The sequence below is a fragment of the Xyrauchen texanus genome, chromosome 28 (assembly GCF_025860055.1).
Source record: "Xyrauchen texanus isolate HMW12.3.18 chromosome 28, RBS_HiC_50CHRs, whole genome shotgun sequence".
NCBI classification, from domain to species: domain Eukaryota; kingdom Metazoa; phylum Chordata; class Actinopteri; order Cypriniformes; family Catostomidae; genus Xyrauchen; species Xyrauchen texanus.
Window position 1 is genome coordinate 22,406,491 of NC_068303.1, and position 22,324 is coordinate 22,428,814.

A 22,324-nucleotide genomic window follows, 5' to 3' on the forward strand; every position below is an offset into this window, starting at 1 on the left:
AACACAGATTTTCAGCTTCTTTTTTATTTATTTATTTTTTTAAAGAAAAGGAGAGGCAAGTCAAAATAAATATTTGTGGTAATCAATATTATACCACAAATGCTGTTGATTGAGTTTAACTTTTCTTTAACCCGGAATATTCCTTAAACCAGACGCAAAACCACTGAATTTATCAGTCAACTCTTAATTACACCTAATTACATACCTGACCCTAATTTGCTTCCCTTTGCCTACTTAAACCGCATCAGTCCGTTGCCACAATTGGCTAAGCGAAAAATGGCTAGGTATGGTAACGAAACAGTCGACAACTATATTTACTCCTCTTACAACCCTTATTCCTACAAATATCCCAAATTCAAGAGCTGGAGACAGAAAGCTTACTTTGCCAATTACGGGGAGGGTGAGACCTACTTCGACAACCACGACAGGGCCCAGCTGAAGTCCATCCTGTCTCGGATCAACCCGAACCTCACCCCGCGTCTGAGAAAAGCCAACACTAAAGACATCAGCGTGCAAGTCAACCCGAAGACCGACGCGTCCGTCCAGTGCTCTCTGGGTCCGCGCACTCTTTTGGCCCGGAAACGCGAGGCTCTGCAGAGGCGGCAGGAGGTCCAGACACCCGGGAGCCCCGTCAGCGGAGGCGTCCGGTTCCCGCGCACTCAAGCCGTATATTCTCCTGTCGCGTCCAGAAGACTAGTGTCTCTCATTAAGGACGACGACGAGGAGGATGCGGAGCCTGAGGACTCGGCAAAGGTGGACTGCGCTGATAAGGGTGAAAGTCCTGACGTGACCAAAGAGAAGTCCAAGAAAACGCTTAGTCCCGAGACCAGTGAAAATACAAAACAGACCGAAACGAATGAGGAAAACCGATGTGAGCCTGTAAAAACCGGACAAGACGAACCAAAATTCAAGGCTCGAGTAAGATTTCAGGTGAGAAGTTATCGGTTCTCGTGAAAAGACGTGTTCTTAAAGGGATAGTTCGCCCAAACGTGAACTTTGTCATTTACCCTCATGTTCCTAACCCGTTTGGCTGACTTCGTGGAACATACGATTGTTTATCTCAGTCACCAACCCCTTTCACTGAATGGCAAATTGATGCAATGAAAGCGAAGTTCTAGGGTTGCCACCTGTCCAAGATTTTCCAGGATCGTCCTTGATTTTGGCCATCTATCCTGGAAAAATGTAATTCCCATTTCAGGGCCTAAAATGTTCCGGAATTTCAGTATTTTCCGGACCCATTCTCACACGTGAACCATTGATTAGAAGCACACAATGCAAGGAGAACCGAGCACATTCTTATATGAATCATAAGAAATATGGATTAATTTTAATTAACTGGTTTGTTCAGATAATTAAAAATTTTCACTTATGGACAATTACTGTAATGCTTTACATGTTTTCCAGAACAATAGTTATGACCAACATTCAAAAGAACGAAGGGAAAAGGCCTTTTTATTTCAGTTTCATCAATTACCATTAAATGGAAAAGTGATGAATGTGATTTACGAATTTAACAATTAAATTCTTAAAACTTTTTTTTTTTTTTTAAAAGATTACTCCAATATCAAAGATTTACACGCATTCCCATACAATTCGAGAAAGTTTATGAAATTTGATTTCCTTTTGGTTTAAATGTACTTTTATTTTTTCATTGTTCAACTTTATACATCACTCCGTGTGAACCATAGACTATTTGCATGGTGCTAGAATAAGTAAACCTGTACGTGCATGCACAAACACACTAATATATATATATATATATTTATTTTTGGTAACTTTTATGGAACTGTATGAAATTAGTAGGTAGTAGTATTTATATTATTGTTTGAATTATATGCAGTCATTTTCATCTCAAACGAGGAGTACACAATCATAAGCATTCTATTTCTTGTATGATGGCCAGCAATATGTTTTTTGATCATTGTTTAGGTGTCCAGGCATTTAACATTTTGTTGCCAAGGTGTCAACCCTAATGGTGACAGACCAACATAATGCCAAACATCTTTTCTTTAATGCAGTTTTTGGAGCAGAAGTATGGCTACTATCACTGCAAAGACTGCAACCTGCGCTGGGAAAGTGCCTATGTGTGGTGCGTCCAAGGCACAAACAAGGTATTTGATATCACCCTTGCAGATTAATCTATGTAATGCATTTAAGATTTAAATGAGGATTGTTTTTCTCAATATAATCTGAAATGTTGCAAATGCCCACTTTACACTTTTTAAAAAGTGATCAAACCTGTACGGCCTCATTTCCAGGTGTATTTCAAGCAATTTTGCAGAACATGTCAGAAGTCATTTAATCCATACCGTGTTGAGGACATAACCTGTCAGGTAATCCAGCCCTTCTAGACCCGGTTTACCCCACCTAGTCCATGTCAGACAAATTTAGCCTGATCTTTGCTAAAACTGAAAGTAGCCAACTTTTGAGAGCAATATAGAGCTCATTTCCCATTGTGCCCCTGTAGTAACAAGAAATCATTACAAAACTCCATCTCTTTCAGACTTGCAAGAAGACCCGCTGCACGTGTTCTGTAACATCACGTCATGTGGACCCAAAAAGACCTCACCGGCAGGATCTCTGTGGCCGCTGCAAGGGCAAGCGGCTCTCCTGTGACAGCACATTCAGCTTCAAATACATCATCTAGCAGATCTTTGACTTGCTGTCAAACATGGTTCTTGCCTAGCTGGAATATCCACTTCACTAGTCTTTGCTCCTAGACTGCATTGGTGAGACCCATCAGTCACCAGTCTCATTTACTTTTTGTTTGCTTAATTTGCACTTAAGTTCTGAAAAGAAATAAAATGGCAATTACTAGCACATTTGAAGCCATGATTCTTTTGTGTGGAGGGCAGTACATGTTTTTTTTTTTTTTTTTAAGAAGCGAAGGTTGATGTGTGCGTGAATATTACTTCTACTGAACCCAAACAAAGATAAATTTTTTTTTTTTAGCTCTGGAGGTCCTTTCAATGTGAATGGTGACCAAAACTTTGAAGATCCAGAAAGCACAGAGGCAGCATAAAAGTAATCCATACTGTGCAACTCCAGTGGTTAAATCCATATCTTCAGAAGTATGGGTGAGAAACCAATCAATATTGTTTTTACTATAAATCCACTTTCACACTCTTTTTGGTGATTCACAGCCTACTGTGCAGGGAGAATCTATAGTAAAAGGACTTGATATTGATCCTTTTCTCACCCACTTATATAGCTTTTGGAGATATGGATTTAACAACTAGAGTTGTATGGATTACTTTTATGATACCTTCGTCCTTTTTGAGTTTCAAAATTTTGGTACCCATTCACTTGCATCGTGAGGATCAACAGATATATTCTAGAAATCTTAATTTGTAGAAGTCCTACACATCTGGGATTGCATGAGTAAATGAAAAGTGGTTTTTGGGTGAATGGTCTCTTTAACAGGAAGGGCAATGGGATGTTTTCCTCGCACCCTAATAAGAGCACCTTGTGTCATCGTATTTGGTTGTGAACCATTGTGATCCACACTCCAGTTTGGTTTTCCAGAAAATTACTTTGTGTGTGGTTTGCATTGAAATAATTATTGGAATAATGCCTTCATGCTTGCTGACTACTGCATGTATTGTCTTTTTAAATAGTAAGTGATGTCCTTCCACAGTTTTAAACCATATAAAAGTGACATTTCATGTTAAATTTAAGTCCAGTTATCATCTTTGAATAATGTTGACATTCTTTAAAATCAAATGAGTCAAGAAAAAGCTGTTAATTGCAGTAGAGGTTAGTTCAGGTTTATCCTTCACACTAGAAATGGTGTGCGACGCCGTGAGCTCCAATGACTGCACATCGGAAATAAAGGTCATCCGGATATTTGGTGTGTGTTATATATATATATATATATATATATCCAAACAAATGGATTTAGCCTAAATAAATTTAATATTTCAATTAGGATTGTTGGCTGCATTACAGGTGTGAATTATTACAGAATGAAGTATCCTCTCTCATCAGGGAGACTAAACACTTTCAATTTTAAGATTGACAACAGTTTCTAATGTCTTTGGAACAGAAGTAGCTGAAAATGTTGAAGATATTTTCACAGAAGCAGTCTCTTGTCACTAATTATAGACAGTAGTCTAAGATCCACATGACCAATTTGTCATGGAATAATGTCTTATTCTATATTGAATCAAGAGCTTGTGAATGGAAATTAAATGGAGAAATCTGCATCAGTACCCAGCCCTATTCTCTACAACAAACGAGTAAAACTGACAAAAGAAATTGCTTATCAGGTTTTTATTTAACAGTACAGGGAAAAGCAGGTAAATCAGACAAACCAGAGAGAAATGTGGGGGGGGTCTGATAATGCAGCTCTAGATAAAAACTATGTATCTTCCAGGTAAATATTATATCCATTAAATAATTAAGAACAGCATTCAAAATGTACCAAATAAGCAACAGAAGAGTTCTCTGAGAGGAAAGAATACAGTGAACAAGTTATTTTTCAATGTGCCATGAAAAACTAACCCCCTCCTGTTGCTCCACCACCCTTCAGAAGCATTACAGAGCCCTGAAGCCCTGAGTCTAGGGATAAGACAGAGCCAATATGGACAAAGCCCCATTTTCCCCTCTGTGGGGGACTATGGGCCAACATGGAAATCACAGTGGGTATTAAAGGAATGCATATGGCAAGCTCAGCTGAGTGAAACTGAAACCGTCACAGAGGAAAGAGATGACTGACCTCAGCCTAGCTAATTTTGTTGGAAAATGTAGAAGATTAAGGTGGCATATTACTATATAGGAGAGGGTAGTCAGTGACTTAAAAGCTATTCAACTATTTATTGCATTAGTCTTTACTCTCTCTGATTGAACAGTGCATTACACAAATATACAAGGGAAAAATACTGCTTTTACACTATACATTTTCTAAAATTTATACAGCGTAAAATAAGTTATTGATATTTCCATGAGTTTCAGCCAGTTTGCACTTCACCTGTGCATCTCAATTTGTTAACGTGCATGTTTGAGAGCTTGTGTGTGCAAATATAGTCTATGTCAATCACACACACTTCTCACACACATACACAAGACTATGGTTTTCTACAGGCAGCTACTTATTTGGTAATAGATTAAGGGGTTTGTAAGAGCGACCCAGTGAAAGCTGAAAGTTTGTCCCAAAAAAGGTCAATAAAGTTAAACAGATAAACCTCTCTTTACACAGAGGGTACAGCCCCCCAGCTTACAATTCCATGTTAAATATCTTAACATTTACAACCTAAGACTGTTAAAAATAAATCTCTCAAAAAAATATTTGTTGCAGGCTTTTCTCTTTCAAGCATGCTTTTGAAAACTTTGTCTCTTTGTGACTGACAAATCTCTCGCCAATCCATCCGTTCTACACCATGAATGATTCCAATAATGTTCTAGGTCACCAAACTTAAGTGCATATGGATACCGATTCTTCTAAGGACACCACACAGAGGTCATTCCGCCAAAAAGCATCAAATTTAGCATCATTATCCCCCAGTGTCCCTCCTACGAATGGTTTTGACCAATCCCGTCCTTCGTACTTTTTCACCTGACTGCAGCTTGACATTTGGTTGAGTTGAACTATTTCTGAGAAAGGAGACTAAAGGGAGGGTGAAAAAGGGGGACGTGCATACGTTTTGAGTAACTAATGTCCACACATTCTTTAGCCCTTTGAGGTGAAATCTACATGAATCCCCAAACAATTTCATCACCCCCAGCCTCTTTCTGGGCCGAGGAAGAGAGTTCAGCTCTTGCTCTCCCGCTCTGACCCAGTCTGGTTCTGTTGAAACTCTCACAGTCCAGTGCTGAGAACTGTGCTTTGAGTGTCTATTTGTGTCTGGATGTGAGGTGTGGAGGTCGGGGAAAGGATGCGTGTCTGGTGTGTGTGTGTCTGAGCCTGGCAGAGAGCTTCACGAATCTGGAGGTTGAGCTCCATGAGGCGTGCGCTGGCCTGAGAAAGATCCCTGCTGGGGCCGACCACGGCCAAACAGCCCGTCTGACCCAGACTCTGGTGCCTGAAGTAAATGTGCAGCAGTGTCTGCACAGCGTTATCCTTCTCGCAGCCAAATATGTCATTAGGCCACAGGAACCTGAGGGAACGAGGAAGGAAATTAGTGACGGTAAAAGAAAGAGAAGGTGAGAGAGTGGAAGGGTTAATGGAGGTAACATAGAAGAACGAGAAGTACACAAACACCAGATTTATGCAAAACTAAGGTAAAGTAAAGGGGGTAACGTAAAGTCAGACGGTCATTATTAACAAGGTAATCAAGAGCCTGATGCAAATCAGAAAAGTCTTGAATCACCCTGAGGGGGGTTATTTTAGAATAATGACTGGATGACTTGATTATTAGCCAGCAGCCATATCACCCTGTAGCTCAAGACCGGTTGCGCACTGAAGCCAAGCAGGGTTGAGCCTGGACAGTGCCTGGATGGGAGACCTCCTGGGGAAAACTAAGGTTGCTGCTGGAACAGGTATTAGGGAGGCCAACAGGGGGTGCTCACCCTGCGGTCTGTGTGGGTCCTGATGCCCCAGTATAGTGACGGGGACACTATACTGTAAAAAGGCACCGTCTTTTGGATGAGACGTTACACTGAGGTCCTGAATCTCAGTGGTCATTAAAAATCCCAGGACATTTCTTGTGAATCCTAGAGCACTCTGTAAAGAGTAGGAGTGTAACCCCATTGTCCAGGCCAAATTCTCCACCCATTGGCCCTTATCAATCATGGCCTCCTAATAATCCCCATCCACTAATTGGCTCTATAACTCTCCTGTCTACCAATAGCTGGTGAGTGTATTGGTGCTCTATGGCTGCTGTTGCATCATCTAGGTGGATGCTGCACACTGGTGGTGGTTGAGGAGAGTCCTCTGTTCACTGTGTAAAACGCTTAGAGTGAAGTGTCAGAAAAGTGCTATATACATTTTCATTAATTATCCTGCTTATTACATAGCTACTTACCAAACAAGATAATAAATAGACATGAAATACCAATTTGAGTTTAAATGATTTTTGATAAGGGACCATAGATTGCTAGGAGAGACATGAAACTGGCACGGCCATGTTGGAAATCATTTGCCAGGGACAATGATCAAATTATAATTTAGTGCATTATACAAATATATTTGACCAAAGAATGCCATATTGACCACTCAGAATCAAGTATTCCATAGAGCAGTGAAAGAAAAAAGGTTAATGGGATGGCAACAATGTTATTTGGAAATTATAATGCGTTTGGATTTCTGTGCACTCCACGATAATACAAATGATAATTGCTTTTTAAAACAGGTTTCAGATTCCCAAACACTCTGCTAGTCTTCTATTGGACAAACAAATACAGTGGCAAAAAAAGTATGTGAACCCTTTGTAATTAGCTGGTTTCTGCATTAAATGTGATCTCATCAAAGTCACAAGTATAGACAAAAACAATGTGCTTAAGCTAACAACACACAACAATTATAATCTTTCTTGTCTTTATTGAACATCCCATTAATCATTCACAGTGGTGTGGAAAAGGTAAGTGAACCCTTGGATTTAATAACTGGTCGATCCTCCTATGGCAGCAATAACCTCACCCAAGCGTTTCCGATAAATGTGGATTAGACTTGCACAACATTCAGAAGGAATTCTAGACCATTCTTCCTTTCAGAACTGCTTCAGCTCAGCCATATTCTTAGGATGTCTGGAGTGATCGGCTCTCTTGAGGTCATTCCACAGCATCTCTATTGGGTTAAGGTCTGGGCTCTGACTGGGCCCCTCCAAAAGGTGGGTTTTCTTTTTTTTGAGGTCATTCTGTAATGGATTTACTTCTATGTTTAAGGTAATTGTCCTGCTACATCACGCAACTTCTATTGGTGCACAGCCACCCTGACAATATCCTGTAGGATATCTTGATAAACTTGGGTATTCATTTATCCCTCAACAATTCTTGATCGTAGGTCTTCTGAGATCTCTGGAAATTTCAAAATGTTTCAGTGCTTTTTATAAGTCAAAGCAGCTCTAAACCACACCTCCAATCTCATTTCATTAATTGGATGCCAGGCTTGCCAACTCCAGACTGAAATGAGTTTTGTTGATGTTACAAGCCTACAGGTTCACATAATTTTTCCAATCTACACTGTGAATGTTTGAATGACATATTCAATACGTACAAGAACAATACAAAAATGTGTGTAATACTAGTTAAAACGGCTTGTGTTTGTTCATTATTGTAACCAGATTTTAAGATAAATTTATACATTGCCACTGTATATTACAGGTTTACAATTAAGTGTTTCTGCCGTTTAATCGCACCGATAATTGCTTAGGAACTATCAGTTATCATCAAAAATAAATGACAACAGTACAGGAAAGACTAAGAACATTTTATAACACATTAAATATTGATTTTAAAAATGAATGGACAATTAATTTGTTACCAGCTTTTTTCCAACACCTTAGTTTTCAGTATCGGAAAAATCCAATTTTGGTCAACCTATAGTATATATTTTCAATTAGTGAGCGAGTCGAAGTGTTTGTATGCTTACCTGAAGGCTTTCACTTGAGCAATGGCTGTGCGGAAGTCACGTACTCTAAGACTCTTGATGAGTGAGTGGATGGCTGTCTCTGTGCTTGACTGGTCCACCTCAAAATCCACCAATCCCTCCTGTCCATCACCTCCTGACTCCGCCTCCTTTAGACAGCTCTCTAATATGGCCAGCTCCTCTGACATGTTAGTCACCTGAGAAGCACAGAGCATCATGATTTTAAAACAGATCAAAATATTTTGATTCAATTAAAGCTAAATCACTCCTGAAAATTGACTAACTGACAATACACAAGCCAAAAAATCTAACAATATCTCGCTATACATTTGTGATTACAAGCCTTTCAGTACAGGCACACACTGATCAGCCACAACATTAAAACCACTGACAGGTGAAGTGAATAACATTGATTATCTCATTAAACATTGATGAACTTGTTGCACCTGCAGCAAGTGAACAGTCAATTCTTGAATTGCAGGAAAAATGGTCAAGCGTAAGGATATGAGAGACTATGACAAGGGCCAAAATTTGAGGGCTAGACGACTTGGTCAGAGCATCTCCAAAACGGCAGGACTTGTGAGGTGTTCCAGGTATGCAGTTTTTAGTACCTACCAAAACTGATCCAAGGAAGGACAACCGGTGAACCGGCAACAGGGTCATGGGCGCCCAAGGCTCATTGATGCGTGTGGGGAGCAAAGGCTAGCCCGTCTGGGCTGATCCCACAGAAGAGCTACTGTAGCACAAATTGCTGAAAAACTTAATGCTGGCCATGATAGAAAGGTGTCAGAACACAGTGCATCATAGCTTGCTGCGTACGGAGCTGTCTTGCCGCAGACCGGTCAGAGTGCCCATGTTGACCCCTGTCCACCACCAAAAGCGCCAACAATGGGCACGTGAGTGTCAAAACCTGACCATGGAGCAATGGAAGAAGGTGCCCTGATCTGATGAATTACGATTTCTTTTAGATCATGTGTAGGTCCGGGATCATAATTTACCTAGGGGAGAGATGGCAGAAGGATAAACTATGGGAAGAAGGCAGGCCGGTGGAGGCAATGTGGTGGTTCTGCTGGGAAACCTTGGGTCCTGGCATTCATGTGGATATTACTTTGACACTTACAACATACCTAAAGATTGTTGCAGACCACATACATCCCTGTGACAAGTGTATTCCCTGATGGCAGCGGCCTCCTCCAGAAGGATAATGTGCCTTGCCACACTGCAAAAATTGTTCAGGAATGGTTTGAAGAACATGACAAAGAGTTCAAGGTGTTGACTTGGGCTCCAAATTCCCCAGATCTCAATCGGACTGAGTATCTATGGGATGTGCTGGACCAACAAGTCTGATCCATGGAGGCACCACCTCACAACTTACAGGACGTAAATGATCTGCTTCTAACGTCTTGGTGCCAGACACAGGACACCTTCATAGGTCTTGTGGAGTCTATGCCTCGACAGGTCAGAGCTGTTTTGGTGGCACGAGGGGGACCTACACGATATTAGGCAGGTGGTTTTAATGTTGTGGCTGATCTGTGTATGTCAGAGGAAGTCTATGTTTGTGTGTACAGTCTATAAAGTATAAGTGGTTTAGTATTGATGGACGATAGACTGAATGGCTTTGCTCTGGTCTGTGTTCAGCATAAGTCTCTCTCAGTGAGCTTAATGATGTTACCCTGACAGATCTTTATATGAATCTATACTGACACACACTCACACGTTGTCTGAGAGAAAGTCTGTCTTGCCCCCTGGAGTTAATTTTCAGGGGCCATTTTTACCTTGATGAAAGCATTTATTTTTTCTAATAAAGATACAGTATCTTACAGCTGGCCTGGTTGATTTTCAACCTTGGTGTGTATTGTAGTATAATGTATACTGTACTGACCATACACAATGAATTGCACAAATTAAATCCGTTTCCTGTTTGCGTGAATTGTAATTGTGTCATTTACATGCAACATCATTTCTTTCATATAGTTGGAGAGTACAATTAATTTGCAAGTATAAGAAGATATACAAACCTCTGCCTCTCTCTTGATAGTGTCCACCCTGCTTATGAGTTTGCAGTATGCCTGAAAGAGCAGCAGAATCTGGAAATGTAGTTTATACAACCTTCTACACAACTCCAGCTCCTAGAGAGAGACAGAGATAGAGAAATATAATTACACCATTATCTTAACAACGTCAGATTTAATCATCTGCACTGCCAGTAATGGCATGACATGATCAGATGAATGGACAGCCAGATGAACTAATAAATGAAGGGATGAGCAGACGAATGCATGAATATCTTGGCTTTGAAATGGATAGGAGGGGTTATAAGGGTTACACTGTGTTGTGCCCATCTAAACGCCAGAGATGGTGCAGAATGGCCCTTGTATGGTTCCCAAATCTGAACAAACCTCTGAAAGAAAGTGATAATCCCTGTGCTTCCACTCTTTGATTTTGGAAAGCTTCAGATCAGCAGCTAAATAGAATTGACTGGAGTGATACACTATATGAAGTCCGGAGAGATCAGAGGGGCCAGACACAATGGCAGGTTGGCATGCAACATGACAGGAACAAAGAATCTAAGCAACTCCTTTTTATCCATCCTCCGCTCAATGTCCATGAATACACTGAATGCATAATAAATGTTTCATACATGTTTTGAAAAGCATATGCAAAAAACCTGTTAGCAAATTAGCATTTAGTAGGGCTGGGCGATATATTGAATATTCATAATATATTTGTAATGATTTTGTTGGTGATACCAAACTAAGAAACATTGTGTCTATTGTGATGATTTTAAATGTGCTGTTTTTAAAAATGGCATGCCAGACTCATTTTGTGATTCCTTGTTGAGTGACTAGTGAGTATTAGAATGTTAAGACTGATTTTTAAATAGTGTCTCTGAACTTCAGTAGCAAAAACAGCGTAAGATTTCTGTGAACCAGTTAAAACTGTCCATTTCATTAAATCAATTAAAAACTCAGATTCAACCATTTGTTTGCATCCTCAATAAAAAAATGTTCACTGAAGGCAGTGTAGAATGTTTATATATTCAAATTAGATAAAAATTTGTATTGATTTTTATTCATCAATGCATGATTGATTAATAAATCAAATTAATTACATATACAGAATCAATATTTGCTATTTGAGAAAGATAACTTAATAAAATTAATAAATAATAATATATGTTATAATGTAATATATATATATATATATATATATATATATATATATATATATATATATATATATTTTTTTTTGTTTTGATATAAGATTTGAAATTGAAATATTTTGTATTATTGTGGCAGACAATATTTATATGCTTTTTTAACATAAGCTTACAGTTGACAGCAATCCATTTTCAAATACAGGACGTTCCAGCTTTAAATAAGGGACTTTTCCTTTCCTTTCTTTTTTACAGCAGGGCACCAGCGAGAGATGCTGTGCAACGGTTTTACTGGTGTTTCTGTAATCAAAATGGTGAGAAACAATGACCATGCACTCGAATGCTTTATATTTGATAAAATGATCCTGCTTCTGATAGAAAACATGCACTGATTTTCACTGATCTTTCTCATGACCGCGTCTGTCAAGTGTTGTGTATGTGAAACCTTTAACACAGACAATATCTCACACAATACACGAGATGCTAAAATACGGGACAAACAGCATACCATACGGATTTCATTCGGAACGGTTGGGAACCCTAATGGTGTTGTCACAGGACACGATTATGCTATTCTGTCTATGCTATTTTTAATTGTTGATTTCAAAATATATATATATTTTTTTACATAAAATTGAGAGTCTTAATTAAAAAGTTGTAGTATAAAATATATTTAATAATAAAAAACGAACACTTTTCGTCTAAATTATCGTCTAAAGCCTAAAAATATTGATAAAATGTTTTAACTGTATCGCCAAGCCCTAGCATTTAGGTAGCAAAGATAAAACCATAAGTACACCGCAGGTTCATTCAAGTCTGAGCCATTAATGAAGCATAAAGTAATGATGAATGATCATGAATTATAAGTCTTTAGCGGTGTTAGATAAGATGTGAGCTTTGTTCTGAATTCTGATTGGTCTATCATGATGGCACAGATAAACTCTGGCTCAAATCAGTATAGAATGGAGGAATGTTTAGTGTGTGGGCTGAATTGAAAGGATTGCGGAAGGCTTGAAAAAATGATAAGCCACTTACTGCTAGCTTTTCCATTTGCTAAGCAAGAAGGACAGCAGGTCAAAAAAAAAAAAAAAAAAAAGGAAACAGGAAATAAGAGAAAGACCAAAAATTAGTGAGTTCATAACACCCAAGACCACCATAAGAGTGATGGAAAGAGAAATAATGCAGTTCATTGATAATTAAAAATGACAAAAAGATTGCAGTAACATGCAATGCATTTTAGGAAAATAAATAACTTGAAATATGTTTTCACTGTTTATATGTACACTCCTAAATGTAAGACACCTAAAGATTTGCTTTATCTTTAAAAACATTTAAGAGAGTGACAGAGGTGAAAACAAATGTAAGTTGCAGTAAGAGAGCCTAATGTAAAAGTAGGAATATTAACTGTCCTGAAACAGAAGAAGACATCATTACAAAATCTGACTTTATTACTTTACACCAACTTATTGCTTTGCTTCAAAACACATTAATTGATCAACTGGAGTCGTGTGGATTTGTTTTATGCTGCCTAAATATGCCTTTTGGACTGTCAAATATCAATCAGCCGAATGGCACCTGTTTACTTGCAATGTATGGACAAAAAGAGCTGAAATGTGCTTATTAAAATCTTCACTTCGGTTCTCTTTCTAATAGTCCTTCGGTATCTCACTATGGGTAATGCCTCGTGTGTGGCCCATCCTGGAAGCACCAGTAACACCCAGTCTGTTAGTTGACAGACCAATCACAGCAGTGATGAGGGAGTCCCACCTCCCTATATAAACCACTGTCATAGGTGCCCACTTCATTATCATTCTCTTACCTGTGAAGATCATTGGAAGCTATCCTCAGCAGAACTCGTAAGAACCGGTAGCTTAACAGTTAATTAGGCGAGCTGTTCAGGTATGTCACAGAATGTGGCTTTTCTTTCTGCGAGTATATTCACTGTAAAAATTAATATATTTTCTGCTGTATTTATATTATTTTCTCCTGGTGGCATGAACCAACATCGAGGTGGGTTTCTGTATTTTCTGCAGAGTTTCGAGCTGTTATAGCTTCTACCTCTACGGCACGTTGTGGTGGTGTGGCAGATTGGCCTGTCTTGACACATTAAGAATTTCCCGTAAAGAGTAGGGGTGTAACCCTAGTGTCCTGGCCAAATTCATCCCATTGGCCCTTCTCAATCATGGCCTCCTAATAATCCCCATCAATTAATTGGCTCTATAACTCTACTCTCTCCTCTCCACCAATAGCTGGTGGGTGGTGAGTGTACTGGCGCACTATGGCTGCCGTCGCATCAATCAGATGGATACTGCACACTGGTGGTGGTTGAGAAGATTCCCCCTATTCTATGTAAAGCACTTTGAGTGCCTAGAAAATCGCTATATAAATGTAAGGAATTGTGGCAACTGCGAGCTCACATAGCGACAGAGCAAAGGGGAAGGATCCCTCCCGTCCTTGCACTTGTTGATCTATGATCTCGGCAAAGGATTCCCAACAGCTATGTATCGCCTCAATGCCCCAGTGGATCCGAAAACCCTTTTCGGGGCTACAGTGTCCACAATGTGGCAGCAGTGTGATTTAAGGAAAAAAGATGGGGAAGCCTTCTAGACCTGCCTTCCCCAAGAATCCACTGCTCACTCCACATCAACCATCACGTTCTGGGTTGACAACCCATTTTGAGGTGGAAAATCTGGTTTTGGAACCCAGACCAGGCCTCCCCCCACTGCCCCAGCAGTCAGGGCAGGGAATTTCACAGCCAAAACAGCCCAAGGCGAGAAACAAGGCTTCTTTCCTTCTTTCGCATTCTGGTTCGGGACATGGAGTGGGTGAACAGCACTCGCAGTCTTTGTTCCAGTCCTCCCTCAAGAAGTGAGTTTGTTTTCCACCCCTCAAGCCCAGAGGACTCAGAAGGGGAATCAAACCAAGTTTTGTGTTACATGATTCATGCCCAAACAATTTAATGATATTGTTGGCAATTGATCCCCCAGTGCCTCTCAGTTTGCATCCCCCTATCCACACATGGGGGCAGAAAACAGAGAGGAGGAAAGAAAAAATGTGACACAAAAATAAAAAAGTTGGCAGTTTATCCCTGGGTTTTTCCTACAATAAAACGGGGTTATCAGCTGCAATTCGCTGTAAAACCACCATCAACAGTGTGTTAATGTCAACAGTGGAGGAGTCAGCTCGAATTTTAGAGGAGGAAATAGCCAAATTGCTGAGCAAAAGAGCAATAAGGATTGTGCTGCTGGAGGACAGTTGTCAGGGTTTTTATTCCAGGTATTTTGTCATCCCAAAGGGAAGAGGAGGTCGCAGTCCCATTCTGGATTTTCGAAATCTGAACAAATTCCTCAGAAGGTACAAGTTCAAAATGCTCATGCTCAAAACACTCTCTCAGTTTATTCATCCCAAGGACTGGTTTACGTCAGTCGATCTGAGGGACGCATATTTTCATGTCTGTATCTACCCAACACAGAAAATTCCTATGATTTGCCTTTCAGTGAATAATATATATTTTTTTGATGGTGCCTTTCAGATTCTCATAGACAGAGAGTCTTCAGCAAGTGTGTGGAGGCAGCGCTAACGTCACTGAGATTAACGGGTCTCATAGTGTCTGCTTATCTAGATGATCTGCTGCTCTGCGTGCCATCACTGCAGCAAGAAGAGATGGATAAGACAGTGCTGGTGTCTCATTTAGAGAATCTGGAATACAAAATAAATGAGACAAAGAGCTGCCGTAGATCTCTTCGCATCACACAAAAATGCTCATTGCCCTCTGTTATTCTCTCTGGCGAGAGATGGTGCTCATATGGGTGTGGATGCTATAGCGCATTCCTGGCCAAACGCACTACTTTATGCATTTCCTCCACAGAGTCTGATCATTCCAACTCTAAAAAGAGTAAGAGAATGCGGCCATTCAGTGATACTGACTGCCTCGAACTGGCCAGGGAATCTTTTGTGCAACCAGCCTTGGCAGCTCCCGCTGCACAGGAATCTCCTGTTGCAAGCACGGGGGGAAATATTTCACCCCACCCCGGACAGAGTAGCTCTTGGGGCTGGCCTGTGAGAAACTAAATTTGAGTGCCACAGGTTTACCCCCCAGGGTGATTGAAATAATTCAGAGCATGAGAGCTGCTTCAACAAGCTCCGTGTATGATCGTAAATGGGCTGTGTTTGAGCAGTGGGCTGTGTTTGAGCAGTGTTTTTTGTATTCTGTGGGAATTTTTAGTAAAAGGCAGGGCCTTTTTTACAATCAAGGTTAATCTCACCACCATATCGGCTTGTCATGTGGGGATTGACCTTTTAAAAGAGTCAAAGTGACTGGATACGTCATCTGTCCATGGTCCTGAAACGCTTTCTCAGCCTCCCAGGAGCCAGTTGAAAGTACAGAATTAAAGCTCCTTTCACTAAAGGCAGCTTTATTATTGGCTTTAACAACTGCAAAGGAGGTTAGTGAAATACATGCTTTGGCAGTTCATCACTCTTGTATGCGCTTTGCTGAGGAGTTATCGAGAGTGTCTCTTAAAATGAATCCAGCCTAATGTGCCTAAGGTGACTTGACTAACTTTACTAACTTTTCACCTGCCGCGTTTTTCCTCATCAGAGGACAAGCAGCTCCACTGTTTGTGTCCAGTTTACTCTACATTTGTATGTTGAAAGAATGTAGGCATTGAGGGAGAGTAATCAGCATTTTCAGTCTGATTCTTTTAAGGGCAGACCCATATCATGACAGCACCTGTGGCATTGGGTAGTAAAGGTTATTATATTCAGTTATAATAGCCTGGGATTGCGACTTCCGGAGGGTTCGAGAGCTCATTCTTCCAGAGGCATGGCTACCTCGTGGGCATTGTTTAAAGGATTTCAGTCCAGGGCATTTGTGCAGATGCGAGTTGTGCATCGCCTCCCGATTTTATAGACTGGATGTTACAGAGCCGCCTATGGCTCATTCAGTCCTTGGTGTGGGTAATCAATCTGCTGATGTGTAAAACATATAACCACACAAAATACACACAACAATAACACCGTGAACCACAAATGTGTTTTTTCTTCATACCTGAGTTTGGGTGCTGTGTTGTAGGTTGCTGTCTTTGTCACCAAAGGTCTTTCTGCAGTTCTCCAACCACTGCAGGGGGAAGGGGAGATGAAACACACTTTTAAAATCACATTATTCCATAATAGCAGAGAACTGCAGAGGTTTATTTTTGTGTGTGAGAGAGTGTGAACGACATGTGCAAGGTTGCTGTAGTGTTTTTAAAATCAAGTTGTAGACTTTTTAAGACCTTTTTCAAGACCTGTACAGATCAAATTAGTACTGTATCCCATACCAAAACAAACCTATCCAAAAAAAGTTTAAAATACTCAATATATATATATATCACATTATAATTGGTTAATGCACCATTATATAAATACAAATTAGAGGTCGACCAATATTGGAATTGCTGATACGATAATGTGTTGTAAGGCAATTAATCTGCCAATAGTTTTTAAAATTGATAGCTTATATTAAATGTTCTTAGTCTTTTCTTCCTGTGATAGGCCAGGCAGAGGCTACATTTAGATGCAATTTATGGTGCAACCAAAATACCAATACCAGGACAAAAATTATAATAATAATAAAAAGATTTGAGAACGTTTCACTTAAAAATCTGAAATACACTGGGACTCTTATTTTAAAATGTTTGTGCTTCACTGCTTAAAGTAATAAACAAATACAGGAAATAAAATGTGCACTCCTAAAATAATCTACAACATATTACAATATAAACAATTAAAAGTAAACATTGTCATCATCATCAACAGTTGATCATTAGTGATCACTTGTCATACATTTCCGATATGACTTAATGATTGCGAAAAACGGAATTAAAGACATTTTATTGTTTTTAAGGATCCGTGGGAACCATGATGTGGTAAGGCAGATTTGAAATTTCATCTGTAAATAAGGGTCAGATCAGATTACTTCACTTCATCTAAAAAGTAATTTCATTAAAAATTATTTTACTTCTGTTACTTTCTAAATCACCTTTCCTTGACAGTGAATGGTGACTGAGGTGAACAATCTACCTAACAATTCCTTTTGTGTTATGCACAAAAACAAAATTCAAACAGGTTTTTAACAAGGGCAGAATTTTCATTTTTGGTTAAGCTATCTCTTTAAAGGTTCCTAATATTTCCATGTTCATGGGAACCCCAGTAAATGCTGATGTTATGGGTGATTGGGGGGTAAAAACAGATGTTGTTTCTATGAGCGTGAAACAAAAATGGAGAGAGAAAGACAAATAGTATAAATGGGAGAGTGTGCGAGAGGTAAATTTAATAACAGTGGGCTCCTTGGCAAATTAAAGATGGTCTGCTTAATAACATAGGGGGTCAGGACACAGTGCTCTCGAGGCAGTGCTTGTGTCTCATCCAATTACTTTCACCTAGTCATCCACTCTCCCATCTTCCCCCTCTACTCCCCTTCCTGTAGGCTGTCTGCCCAGCTAACTGATTTAGGGACTCCGTCAGGCTATTCTTAGTGACTGTGCATGGAACTTGACTGCATGGATTTCTAGATTGGTGCGAACGGAATCTAACACTGGCTAAATCAACTCATGTCCTGATTTGATTTAATAACTAAACATAACAATAACTGCAAAGAGACGTCAAGAAGCACTTTATGTTAGCTTATTCTCCTCTGCTGTCTAAGCCTCCCTCTCTTTTCCATTACATAACCCTACCTCAAGAACGTTAGAGGCAGGCTGTTTATAAAACACATTGCTAATGATCTGCACACAAAATTCTGAGGCTGTAAATTGACCTTCCATGTCAGTCAGATTGATATAGCCTACAAAAGTAATTATCATAGTTTATATATTACTACTATCCATTCATCTATAATGGGGGCAGACTCTTTTGACATGGGCTGGGAAGCAGCCACCAAGCAACAACCCAGAAGGCCCTAGCAACCACCCTAGCATTGTGGTGGTGTGTTTTGAATCACCATTCACTTTAGAAAATTTACAAATCTGGATTTTGACAATACAAAAACAATTGAAACACCTTTAAAATCTAAAATGCAGGTCTTTAAATCATGGAAGTAACATTTATATACAAAATGTATGTATAATATATAATATATTTATTTTTAATGTGTCTGATGTCTGACTGACTTTAGCAAATGGCCATGGATTGTAACAGGGGTAGATAGTGAGGTATGGGCAGTGATCTCACCTGTTCAGCTGCTTCTCTCTTGCAGTTGTAAGTGTCCAGATGCTCCTGTAATTCCAAAACACTGAACTTCAGTGTTTCCAAGAGCCCACAGGAGACCAGCTGTAATAAACAAACAAACAGTTCATAAACAAATGAGTTACATTATCTAGCATACATTTTTTTTTCCCTCCCCAATTTGTAATGCCCAATTCCCAATGCGCTCAAATCCTCGTGGTGGCGTAGTGACTCGCCTCAATCCGGATGGCAGAGGACGAATCCCAATTGCCTCCATGTCTGAAACAGTCAATCCACGAATTTTATCACGTGGTTTGTTGAGCGCGTTACCGTGGAGACATAGCGTGTATGGAGGCTTCACGCTATTCTCAGCGGCATCCACGCACAACTCACCACACACCCACTGAGAGCGAGAACCACATTACAGTGACCACAAGGAGGTTACCACATGTGACTCTACCCTCCCTAGCAACCAGACCAACTTGGCTGCTAGGGGACCTCACTCAGCATGCCCTGGATTCAAACTCGTGACTCCAGGGATGCTAGTCAGCATCTTTAATCGCTGAGCTACCCAGGCCCTATCTACCATCATTTTAAATTATTATGTCAAATTATCACACATGCAGATAAATGATTTGACATGGATATAAGCTTTGCAGTTATAATTGCATCTAAACTAAACATCAATAAACAATCTTAAAGAGTCTTGATTCGAGAGCAGGTATTCAAGTATGAGGTGCAGAGGAAGTGTACATTAAGTCCAGAGTGGAGGGCAGTAAACTCACAGTTTCAGCATCCAGTAGAACTGTAGGGCATTGGGAGCAGGAGGTCATGACCTCTAGAGAGCTTAGGAACTGGTTTCCCATTCGTTGAAGCCCCTCCCCAAGGAAGCGTACAGAGGCATGAGTAATCAAATCAAATTTCCTCTGAATGTGCTAAAGACAGAGATGCATGGAAAAAAAATCACAAATCAACCTGGACATGCCAAGAAAAATGGCCTCCTCTTCTTCACACACTTCACAATGCAAGTGAATGGGTACCACAATTTTGAAGCTCCAAAAAGCACAAGGCGGCAGCATAAAATTAATCCATAAAACTCCAGTTGTTTAATCCCTTTCTTCAGAAGCAATATGATACGTGTGGGTAAGAAACAGATCAATACGTCCTTTTTTACTAAAAATTCTCATTCCTGACCAGTAGGTGCACAAAGAATGCAAATTGCCAAAAACAAATAAAGAATGTGAAAGTAGGGATTGATTGTAAAAAAGGACCTAAATATTGCCTTTATGTGGTTTTGGGTCCTTCAAAATTTTGGTCACCATTTACTTGCATTGTATGGACCAAGAGAGCTGAGATAATTCTTCTAAAAATCTAACTCTTTTTTTTTTTTTTTCCTAAAAGAGTAAATGATGATAGAATTTTTATTTTTGGGTGAACTATCCCTTTAAGTCTACCTTTGGACAGACTGACAAACTTAATTACAAAATGGGTTGCTGTGGCCTGTAGGCCATTGATAGGCTTATGCTTAATGATATGAAAAATAAACAATATATTTACTTCTAAAACCACTTGTTGTAATGTCTACTCAATGTTTCTATCATCAGCCACAGTAATGTAATGTCTTCTATATGAGCTTTCTTCATTTTGGACTTTTCTTTGTAAAAATGTATGTGATCATTTGAGACTGTATTGATGAACCAATCAGTATATCTTGTAATTGATTGACAACCCTAGTTGAAAACACCCTCACTTCCTCTCACCTGGAATAGTCGCGAGAACACGTGGAAAGTGTACACTGCACACGACCCATCAGAGTCTGACAACATCTGGTTGACATGGCAACGCCAGGCATCCTCCTCGTCGTCATAAGCTACGGGCTGAAACGCTGCCAAAATAGCAGAGAGAAAGGGCGACGGAGGTGGCGAGGCCTGGAGTTCAGGAAATCCATCTGCATCACCCTCATCTTGACTGTAAATGGATTTGGAAAGAGCAAACCTCAGCTACATACCATAAAGAGAGGCGAGTACCACAGCATTACATCATCAAGGAAAGACAAAATGTAAACAGAAACATGCTGTTCCTTCTCTCTGCTCTCCCTCCCCCCTCTCCTTCTCTGCAGATATCCTATACTGCAGTGTTGTTAGAGTCCGAATCTACTACAAAAGGCACAAGAAAACAGCTCCAGCTCCAGCACATAAACACAAGCACACACTTACAGGCCTGTAGCGCCGAAGAGCTTGATAAAGCAGACCGAATAGAAGAATCTCAGACTAGAGCTGCTGAAAGATGTGGAGGACATGGCCTTCATCTTCATTCTCACTCTTTCTGCCCTGATGCTCCTGTTTTCTCTCCCGCTCTTCAGCTCACATGCAAGCCTGAATTCTCCCGCTGCATTTGTGACGCTCTCTGTTTTTCCCTCTTTTGCCCTCCCCCACTCACTGCAAAGCTCGGCAGTACTGCTCCGCATACAAACAGTTCCCACATACATGTGGCTGCAGACTCCTGTTCTGTTAAATGGATCTCAAGTTGCTGGTGAGAGCAAGGAAAGACCCTCATCATGCTGTGCATGCGGACAAATCTATTTAGAGTCCCTCTGTTGAATCATTGTCTATAATTTGTATTAATCGTTAATGGAAGAGGCTTACAGGATGATCTATAGCACTGCAAAGGAAATAAGTGTATGTGTGTCTGTGAATAAGAATGAATAAAGTGAGTTGTTGGAGCTCTTCTTGCTGTTACGTCATGTACTTGCTTATAGGTGGCTAAACGTCAAAGCAATGTTCCAGGCTAAAGCACGACTGCTGCCAAATAAGATCACCAAACACTGTTCTAGTGAACCTCATAACTCACAGCAGAACATAAGCAACGCATCTACATAGTTGATAAATACAGTTGAAGTCAGAAGTTTACATGCATGGAAGTCATTAAAACAATTTTTTTAACCACTTAAGTAATTTAGTGCATAGTCATTTTTCCAACAACTGTTTACAGACAGATTGTGAAACTTTTAATTGACTATATCACAATTCTAGTGGTTCAGAAATTTACAATAAGTTAACTGTGCCTTTAAGCAGCTTGGAAAATTCCAGAAAATTATGTCAAGCCTTTAGCCAAATAGCTTCTGATAGGCTAATTGGTGTCAATTAGAGGTGTACCTGTGGATGTATTTTAACCCTCTGGGGTCGACGGACACGCCGGCGTGTCCTGCTGGATGTTTTCGTCATTACAGCAGGTCTACTTTTTGTGTACACTCACAATAACAACAAATTCTTGTGCTTTTGTAAAATAAAGAAAATAAAAAGGGTGAGGTTTCAGCAGTCTCTGTGTTCACGAGCATATTTCAGAAACACATCACAAAAATTAACTTAAACTCCGCGAATACTTATCACACAAACATGAAACATATGTCTAAAGAAAGCTTAAAATGTCTACTTTTA

General features: G+C 39.9%; 2 protein-coding genes across 5 annotated transcripts in view; one reads left to right on the top strand and one right to left on the bottom strand.

Annotated features, from left to right (window-relative positions):
- The first annotated feature begins 276 nt into the window (after window positions 1-276).
- Window positions 277-2,647, top strand: LOC127622441 (zygote arrest protein 1-like). Its single transcript, XM_052096547.1, has 4 exons — window positions 277-930; window positions 2,019-2,111; window positions 2,259-2,333; window positions 2,504-2,647. The coding sequence occupies exons 1-4, from the start codon at window positions 277-279 to the stop codon at window positions 2,645-2,647; spliced, it is 966 nt and encodes a 321-aa protein (XP_051952507.1).
- A 1,616-nt stretch (window positions 2,648-4,263) lies between these two features.
- LOC127622341 (protein furry homolog-like) overlaps window positions 4,264-22,324 on the bottom strand; it is a 163,094-nt gene continuing 145,033 nt past the window's right edge. For 3 of the 4 annotated variants that reach the window (XM_052096418.1, XM_052096417.1, XM_052096419.1), the window contains 8 exons: window positions 20,648-20,855; window positions 19,673-19,822; window positions 18,894-18,992; window positions 16,732-16,800; window positions 12,717-12,734; window positions 10,543-10,653; window positions 8,528-8,721; window positions 4,264-6,095 (listed from right to left, as the gene is read on the bottom strand). In XM_052096418.1, the coding sequence (XP_051952378.1) occupies window positions 5,798-6,095; window positions 8,528-8,721; window positions 10,543-10,653; window positions 12,717-12,734; window positions 16,732-16,800; window positions 18,894-18,992; window positions 19,673-19,822; window positions 20,648-20,855 (1,147 nt within the window). In that variant the 3' untranslated portion in view covers window positions 4,264-5,797. The remainder of the gene's footprint in view (window positions 6,096-8,527; window positions 8,722-10,542; window positions 10,654-12,716; window positions 12,735-16,731; window positions 16,801-18,893; window positions 18,993-19,672; window positions 19,823-20,647; window positions 20,856-22,324) is intronic. The other variant, XM_052096420.1, reaches the window with a different exon arrangement.